We start from the raw sequence: 9,248 nt of genomic DNA, 5'->3' as shown, positions 1-9,248 counted from the left end.
GGTATATTTTATTTAAAGTAGTACATATATATTGAATGGTACGTATATATATGTATATATCTTCTATAGACGTATATATTTAATGTATACATGTGTATATGTTTTATAAATTAGTATACAACTATATATAGTGTGTGTGTGTATATTGTAGTATATTTTATTTAAAGTAGTACGTATATATTGAATGGTACGTATATATGTGTATATATCTTCTATAGACGTATATATTTAACGTATACATGTGTATATGTTTTATAAATTATTATATATATCATTATATTGTAGTATATGTTTTATTTAGAGTAATATATATATTTAACTAACGTTTAGTCGTATACACGATTACATGTGTAATTGTGTATATGTGTATATATTTTTTAAAATCTAATGTAGTATATACTATATATATAGTGTATATATATTGTTTAACTTATTTAAAATGTATATAGGTGGGTGTATATAGTGTATATTGGAGAAAAAAAATTTGATTTTTGACCGGTTATGACAGGATTTTTAATTAATTTTGATCGGATTTAGGTGGGTTGGACCGGATTGGGTTAAGTGGGTCGGTTCAGGGTTGTTGTTAAAAAAATTATTGTTGGACCCCAAACCGGACTGACCCGTTTAACCTGGCCCAAATCCGAACCGGCCCACAACCCGTCTAACATTCACGGGCCGGTTTCGGGTTAACCCGGCCCAGCCCACTTGACACCCTTAGTTTAAATAAGAATGTTTCTTTTCTTTTTGAAATAAAACATGTCCTTTAAATATGCCTTAGCTAACATTTATGCCCCTCAAATTTAGATGTGTACATGTAGGCATTTAAACTTATATAAAGTTGAACAAGTTGACACATGCATCTTATGTGGCTTAATACAAGTAGGATATCGCATATGACATGAACTGCCACACAATGTCTATTTGTACACACAAAGTTGGAGGCTATAGATGCGAATTGATGTCAAATTAAAGTCATGTTTATGTATCATGTCTTTCTTTTTTGACAACTCTTTAACTCTTATATTTTAAATGACATATTTAAAACCACAAGATTAAAAGATATTTGATACAATCTACATATCGTTGGATTAAGATCACAATTCTTTTTTATCTTTTTACACTCCATATTAAATAAAAATTAGACAAATAAATTAAAATTTAAAAAATACTACTTTTTATGTAGGTTTAAAATAAGTCAAATATTATTTCAAGCAAAAATAAGACATTGGCACGAGGATTTCTCTTTAGAAAAGTCCCAGGAGAAATACTTGAACGAAAATGTCTAGGTGCCTTGTACAATAGTAAATCATCAGATTTATCATTGAGATTTTTAACTAGAATATCAACAATTTTTTTCATAATCCAATAAAAATTGCTCAAATACTCAAAAAGAAATGCATCAAGCAGAGTGACAAACTGACCGTGCAGGCAAAGGAGGAATAGAATAATAAGATGCAATCATCTTTAGTCCCTTCACCCAAGGGCAGCATTAAGCGGATTCGGCAAAACTCAATAATAATAATTTTGATTTGAAATAAAAAATTGTATTTGTCTTAAAGAATTTATTTAACACGTATAAATTATAAATTTAGATTCATTCAGTAACTCAAAAGGGTAAAATCTTGAATTCATAAACTTTGAAATACGAAACTGCATTGTCTTAAAGAATTTATTTCACGTATAAATTATAAATTTAGATTCATTCAGTAACTCAAAAGGGTAAAATCTCGAATTCATAAACCTCAAATCATGATCCGCCTCTGCCTTCACCTTACACTGTAGTTTAATATACAGAAGTCTTCCCGGCAGAGTTAATATTTTTTTTATTGAAGTAGGTTTAGAATATCTTCTTGTTGGAACCTTTCCAGCTTAAATATTTTTCTTTTTTTCTCGGTTAGGTTAAAAAAAGACTTTGACAATATTAAAAACAAATCGATCCATTAACAAATTGTGAACTAAAACTGAGTTTGAACATCTGCAAGAAAATAATAAATGGAGTAATAATATTTCTCAAAGAAAACTAACACAGCAAAAGTTACTTCCCCAACCACTTAAAAATACTTCTCTTGTTTTTCCTTCTTTGTTCAGTTGATAATCCCAACGCTCAATAAGGAAAAAAGCCAAGACTAAGCACAGGCAAAGCCAAAAATTCCACTAACGATATTCAAGATTTAATATATGTGTTAGATTGATATATATGTATATATTTATATATATGATTTTCAGATGAAAGATGTTCAACTAAGCATCCTTCAGCATACATAACTAGACCTATTTTTGTGCGACAAAAGTTCTTACTAAAACTACGTATCAGATTGATCTTTTTATTTCAAATATATACATATTTGCTAAGTTTACGTTCATTGTCATAAAAAGTGACATTCCGTGGTAGTTCCAGCACATATCTGTTGTAATTCCACCAGTGAGGCAGAGAAGGATAGAGTGTATGCATATCTTACCCTACCTCGTAGAGATAGAGGGGTTGTTTCTAATGGACCCTCGGCTTAAAATAAAACATTTCCAAGCAGTCTAAAAAAGGAAATACATATATGAGAGCACTAACAACATCGAAAAAGATGAAAAGGGGGCAGTACACAATGAAGACCTATTAATTCCACTCTGGTTTCAACAATAGATGAACAACTATTAGTTCCATTGTTTGGATTTCTATCTGTGAAATTTCATTTCCTCTAATATTCATAAGGCAAGTATCAATCTATAGTACAATATATGTTCATGCAAAAATGGAACGTAAAACAAACAAGAGCTCGCAAGCATCAATTAGTGGCTTGTATATTTCACGAAAAGAGACTGACCAAAAATACACCAGGTAGTGGAAAGATTTTAGCACACAGCAAGAGAAACTTGTATTATCTTTCTAGCTTGCTTAATATTGCTTCCATTGGAGGCAGTTCCTTCAAAATTTGAGCCCAGTCAGGCATCCCCTGCAAAGTTGGACATAAAATCTAGTGTTAACCCGTAAGAATAGTAAATTATACTTTTCTGGATAGAGTCCTCTGTGATGTCATGAGCAATTTATGTGCTAATTCTATCTGCATATAAGCACATCATTGTTCCCTAAGTTGCGCGGACTCTTCATTTTTGATGCTGCACCAATGTCCGATTCTTCAAAAATACACTAATTTTGGTGAATTTGACACGTACCCATTGACATTTTTGATGAGTCTGAGCAACATAGATTGTGCCACGATTAATGGAACAAAAAAGAGAATAGCAGCACAATAATTTTTTATACACGCACTGACCTTTCCTGACCGTCGAACACGACCATCTAGACGAAGTATAATGTAAACATCTTCACCAGGAGTAACACCTTCAGACTTCTGTTGATCCTTTATCCACCTGATATAGATTTAGGGTTAAACAATACATCCCATAAGCAATGGGTCTTCCAGTATAGGGTACAAGAAAAAAAATTCAGTCAATCAAACTGATTGCGACAGGATGTCCTTAAGATAAGAGTGAAGGATCAAAACACACAAAGTATCCCGGTTTTGAGTTTCATAATTGGACTATCAGGTGTGGGAGAATCCTACCTGAACTATCACACCTAATGTTAATCGAAACACAACTCAACTATATATTGTTCCCTTTTCCTACCTCAAAGAGGTGATATTTCAGGTAGGGGAAGAAAAAAACTAATTGTTGAGGCGCGTTTTGATAAATTGTTGACGATAGTTCAGATAGGAAAATGAACACCTGATAGTTCAGGTAAGAAACTAAAAAAAGGGGATTCTTTTGAGTGTGTTTTAGACCCTTCAATCTTCAGATAAAGATGGCACTAACAATAATGTCCATGAAAATGATGTGATGAGTATTTCAAGTGTACTAGGAACAGGTTGATACCTTTCCCACTCTGCCGGTGAAACGACCTCCGCCTTAAACCGGATCTCCGACTTCAATTTTGATTTTGCAATTATTGATTGAGTTCTTTGGTCAAAATCTTCCTACAGTAGCAATTGGAGAAAAGTAAAAAACCTCAACAAGTTACATGCGCCATTAATATTAGTCTTATGCTTGTTTGGGCAACAAGAAACGACTTTCAATAATCCCGTAGAATGTAAAAAAAAGTTATTTTGGACGTTGAGCAAATAGAAAGCAGAATCATGCATGTGCATGCTATAGCATCATGTTGTTTAAAATGATCATCAACTGCTACTAGAGATCTTCAATCTTACCCCTATGGATGGGAGGGAAGCGACAGCCTTTTGTGAAAGACCAAAACCTTTCTTTTCTAGCTTTGTTTCGCTACCCTCACCCCAAATAACAGGAACTAGAAGGACTCCACGTTTAAGAAGCTCAGTGCGGAATTTCTCAGCATTTCTCATAGCCAGAGAGACTGTCTCCTTTTTTCCAGCCAAAATAACCTAACAAGAAGAAACTGGTCAAACTCCAAATAAGAGGAGAAAATATGTTCAAGTCCAGAATTATTAAAAAAAAAATAGAGAGATAGAGAACAAATACGTAATGGGATATCTTTTTGCTCATGAAACAAAGGCATTTTTTGCAAACTAAGCAATAAGATGGAACTAACTTTTCTGTCTTTATCATCCTTCCAACAATGTAAATGTGATGGAAATGGTTTCTTCTTGGTATAACAAGGGAGGTAAATCATATCTTTTGATCTATTAAGCAGAATACGCGGCAACGAGAATTAGACAGGTCACCCCTACTTCTCATTCTTTAAGTGAATATTGAAGGACTCCTGATATTTTCCACTCAACTTCTGGAAATTGAAAACAGGAAGAATAAAGGGGAAATTATCTCACTAACAGGCCTCACGGTGTCTCTTAGCTGGACGAGTTCAACAATCCTATTAGTTGAAAGGAGCAAAGGCAGCCTTGATAGGGTTTCATCACGCGATATTTGTGCAAGCTGTTCCTCCTCTTTTTTGTTGTCCCAAAACAACAATGCCACAAGAACAACAATACCTGCAGAGTGCTGGTTCAAGAGCTTAATCATTTTTGAGAAACAGTTCTTTTCATTAAGAAGCGTTAGTTAATATAGCACGGAAATATCATTTTCAGAAGTGAACTAAATGATTCGTAGCAAAGGTATTCATTATTTACCAACGACATTTATAGCAGCATTTCCTGCAGTTGCCCCAATATCAGGAGCACCATCTCCACCTTGAATAGCACGGATTAACCTAGGTATAGTGAAAAATGTAGAAATTCCAGCTGCAGCGATGAATGCCACATAAAAGAATCTTCTGACCCCTCTAAATGGTGCTTGTACCTCACTGATGAGCTTAAGGTCTCTTCGGAAACTGTATCCTATGTCTTCCCCTCCTAACCTAGCCTGTGTAGTAATAGAAGACTATGAGATTCAGAAACAGTGACACAAAGCTAGAGCCTTGATACATTCTGAAGATATTGTAACATTATAAATGTGGCAAGGAACTGAATTTAATTTATACATCCAAGCATGACGAGAACAAAAGAACTATATCCATCGGTTGGAACATACCTCTTCCTGTAGTTCCTTGAACTCAGGCAATGCTCTGAAGGAAGCCAAATCCGGATCATTAAGAATTGTGCCAAACTTTAGGTTATACTCTTTCAAAGCAGTCCGTAAACACTCAGCAGCTTTCTTTCCTTCCCCCCTTAAGTAAATAAAGAAAATAAATAAAGAAGAGAAATAATAAGTAAGTGAAGCTCCTTTCCGACGCTCATTGAAGTTTCAAGATTGTTCTAAGTGATCCTTTCAATGAACTTTAGGTTGCTTTACGTTCAGTTCACAAAGCTAAAACTGTGATTAAGAAACTTTAGATTCCTTTACTTGCATTTCACACGAGAAGAAAGTCATAAATATGTGTTTTTCCTCAATGTATCAACATGGTTTCAAACAAATAACTGTTTATCCGGCCTAATCAAGTCAACCATGAAAGAGGCAATGGAGAAATGTACCTGTAGGCATGACAGCATGCTTTGTTATAAAATGCAGCCTGGGCCTCCACAGGGTTGGGATTTAAAGTAAGTGCTGTATCGAACTGCACAAGAGCATCTTTCACCTAGAAAATTCAAATTCAATGAACCAAGATGGTACATGCTGCCATATAGCAGATTGAAATCCAAAAACCACAGGGATCTGTAACCAACTTACTGGAAGTTTGTTACACAAACCAATATACAGAACATTGGAAACACAATTAAGTGGGAAATAACAAGAAAAGCCAACTGAACAGGTTTTAAATTAGTCAATTCACAAAATAAAACTTCTTGATTAAAAGGAAAAAGAAAATTTATAATATAATTGGCAAGACATTAGCCAATTGATAGCTTTTTCTAGTAATAAATGTGACTAAACCTACCAGATGATATTCTTAAGCTTGCTATGCAGCCTCAAATACAGATAGACGAGAAACTATAACTCGACATACAAGCTGCCGATGTATACAAGATTAATCGTTGAATCATCAATCTCTTGGTACAAGAACAGACCATCTATGTGACACAATGAATGTAGTGTTGCATGTAAGGCAGTGGTACTTATCCATAAGGCACAGGAAAACATGCTCCTTGGGCATGTTTAGTTTTACACAGTATGTGCTTGATGTAGTGAAAAATAGAATAAAATATGCATGCGGAGAACTCTTTGCATCAAAGCAATAAAGGTACAGAAAATGCTGTGACTATTTACTAGCTATTTCTCTTTGCAGCAAAGCAATAAAGGTACAGAAAATGCTGTGACTATTTACCAGCTCAAATAACGGATATGACAGTTCATAATCTCATGGTGCACATGTGTCCTTGATTCCATAATATGAAACAGATTGCAGTACGCTTTTCAGCATAAACAAGCATGCTAAATGTGGTTGCCACAGAAAACTGAGTCGGAACACCAGCAATATCTTTTGAGGAAGCGACATCAAGGCTTACAGCAATTTGTTTTGCAATTGTAGTTCTTCCTACCATCCATATGAATTAATGCGATACAGTCTGTCGTTTGATGTTAAATTTTCAATCTTAGCATTATTATGAAAGTCTGATCATAAACATTTTGAAATCTAGTTGCTGCTGCAGATAAAATATGAATGTACCTTCCAATTTTTCAAGTCACTGTCAAAATTCGAGTTAGTTGACATTGCCATCAACCACAAAATTGTTAATTCTTGACTCCAACATCAAAAATTGTCATATAAAATGAGAAGGATGAATATTTAAATTCTTTTTACTTTATATATAATTTTTAGTACTTAAATTCTTTGTTGTGCACTTATGCCATGAAAATGGCAAAGTAAAAGAAAACAAATTGATCATCTGCAGTCCTATTAATACAAGTTGAAGCTAGTTATAAATAATTCATGCAACGGGCGATGATAAAATAACAACATTCAAAATAGTGATCATTTGCAAGCATGATGAGGGTGGGTGTTTAAGTGTTGACTCAACTCTATACAAGTACAATCAGGGGCCGAGCCAGCCCTTTAGCTACGGGTTCAGTAGAACCTCGTAGCTTTGGTTCAAACCTCACATTGTGTCAACAAAATCCATTTTCTATGCAATAAATAATAATACAAAACCGATAAACTAAAAATCCTAGTCCCGTCTCTGAGTACAACCACCTAAGATCTAACTCAGAACGGTAAAATTTTGAAAACTCATGACAACAAGTAAACTTGTCTTAATAAAAGTAAAATGCTACATTGATAGAAGACTCTTGAAGAACACCTCAAGAAACTTAGCTAACAAATACAAGGGAATACTAGGACTACAGAGGATCAAGTAAAAGGGGCATTAAAACTTGAAATATAAACCTCCATTATCAAATTGAATTGCATGAATTTCAATTTATAGCCAATTTGGCCAGGCTTCTCAAAGATACGAATATCCCATTGGATAATTGGATTAGTTATTCCAACCCATAACTTATCTCATCATAATTGTACAAATGGTGAAATAAATAATAACAATACCAATTAATACCCAAGCCAAACACAACACATTTTATCTCGGGATTATTATCCTTTATCCCTCCTCATACCAAACGACTCTCAGGTATTAAATAACTATATAAAGGGTATTAGTAATTAAATTTAGAGTTTTAAAGCATCAGTTAGTTTAGTGAAAAATACCCGTCCTTTCGAGAAGAGTTGGAGTCCCAAATTAACGCAAGACTCAGCAGTGGGAGTGGGTTCACTGACTTGGGGCGATGAAGCTGATGATGATGATGATGATGATGATGATGAAGAAGAAGAACAAAAGACAAGTGAAAGACGATTTTTGTGGGGATACTTTAGGGATAATTGTGTAGTAGTAGTAATTGAGAATTTGGAGGATGAAGAAGAGAAGAAGCAGAAATGGAAGTGGTGGGAGGGAAGAGTTGCAGTGGCCATTTCCAACATTTCATCACACTTTATCCATTCCCACTCACGTCTTTACTTCTTGTGGCTTGCATAAAATTCTAGTAATAAAGGACTTTTAAAATAGAGAAAATTTCACAAATGGCACATTTTGATGCCTATATATATACTCCTTCCATCTCATTTTATGTGTGCAATTTCTTTTTTGGTCCATTTCAAAAAAATATCATATTTTTTTATTTGGCAATTATTTAATCACATCATTCCCATTTTATTCTTAGTGGATCTCACTTATTAAGAAAAGATAATAAAAAAATAAACATTAAATAACTTTAAAAAAGATAATTTTATAAACTTTACAAAGTCATCACTTATTTTTTTAAACTCCATGCCCGATCAAATAGCATCACATAAAATGAAACGAAGGAAGTACATTTTTAAGGCATAATATATACATGTGTATTTAACTTGATGGGTTCATACCCTCTAATTTTAAATGAACACAAATAATTACTTAAAACATGTATAAAATTAAATAAGTAGGTATACACATTATGAAATGTATTATTTATTGTCTGATGAAGAAGATTCAATCCGCACTGTCAAGAGCAAAAATTTCATCGACAAAGTTATGTTTTTAGTTGCTGCAGCTCGTCCTAGATTTGTTGCACAATGAGTAGAAATATTCTCCGGTAAATTGAATTGTTTTCTTTTGTTATATAAGAACGAGATAAAAGAGCTAGTGCAAATAGACCTGCCGGGGCTATGAAAACAAAGGCAATAACTTCGGTAACCAAAGAAATTTTACGATCATTCTTGATTAATAAAGTACTTCCTGTTATCAAGGCTAAATGGCCTAGAGAAGATTTAAATTCTACGATATTCATACAACAAGATAATGCAAAAACTCACATTCAACCTA

The 9,248-nt window shown here is 33.7% G+C and overlaps 1 protein-coding gene across 2 annotated transcripts; it reads right to left on the bottom strand.

Moving 5' to 3' along the window:
- Window positions 1-2,591: 2,591 nt before the first annotated feature.
- LOC107864013 (protein LOW PSII ACCUMULATION 1, chloroplastic) lies at window positions 2,592-8,465 on the bottom strand. 2 transcript variants are annotated; one of them, XM_016710261.2, is made up of 9 exons: window positions 8,099-8,465; window positions 5,931-6,034; window positions 5,491-5,626; window positions 5,091-5,322; window positions 4,795-4,952; window positions 4,200-4,388; window positions 3,868-3,968; window positions 3,267-3,363; window positions 2,592-2,945 (listed from the first exon to the last, which is right to left on the bottom strand). In XM_016710261.2, the coding sequence occupies exons 1-9, from the start codon at window positions 8,366-8,368 to the stop codon at window positions 2,871-2,873; spliced, it is 1,362 nt and encodes a 453-aa protein (XP_016565747.1). In that variant the 5' UTR covers window positions 8,369-8,465; the 3' UTR covers window positions 2,592-2,870. The 2 variants fall into 2 exon arrangements, with proteins under 2 accessions (XP_016565747.1, XP_047265222.1); XM_047409266.1 differs by having other exon boundaries at window positions 2,592-3,186; window positions 8,099-8,460.
- Window positions 8,466-9,248: the final 783 nt, after the last annotated feature.

This window comes from Capsicum annuum, chromosome 3 (assembly GCF_002878395.1).
Source record: "Capsicum annuum cultivar UCD-10X-F1 chromosome 3, UCD10Xv1.1, whole genome shotgun sequence".
In the NCBI taxonomy this organism is placed as follows: Eukaryota; Viridiplantae; Streptophyta; class Magnoliopsida; order Solanales; family Solanaceae; genus Capsicum; species Capsicum annuum.
The sequence above is the reverse complement of the archived record's forward strand: the minus strand, read 5'-3'. Positions and strand labels throughout refer to the sequence as shown.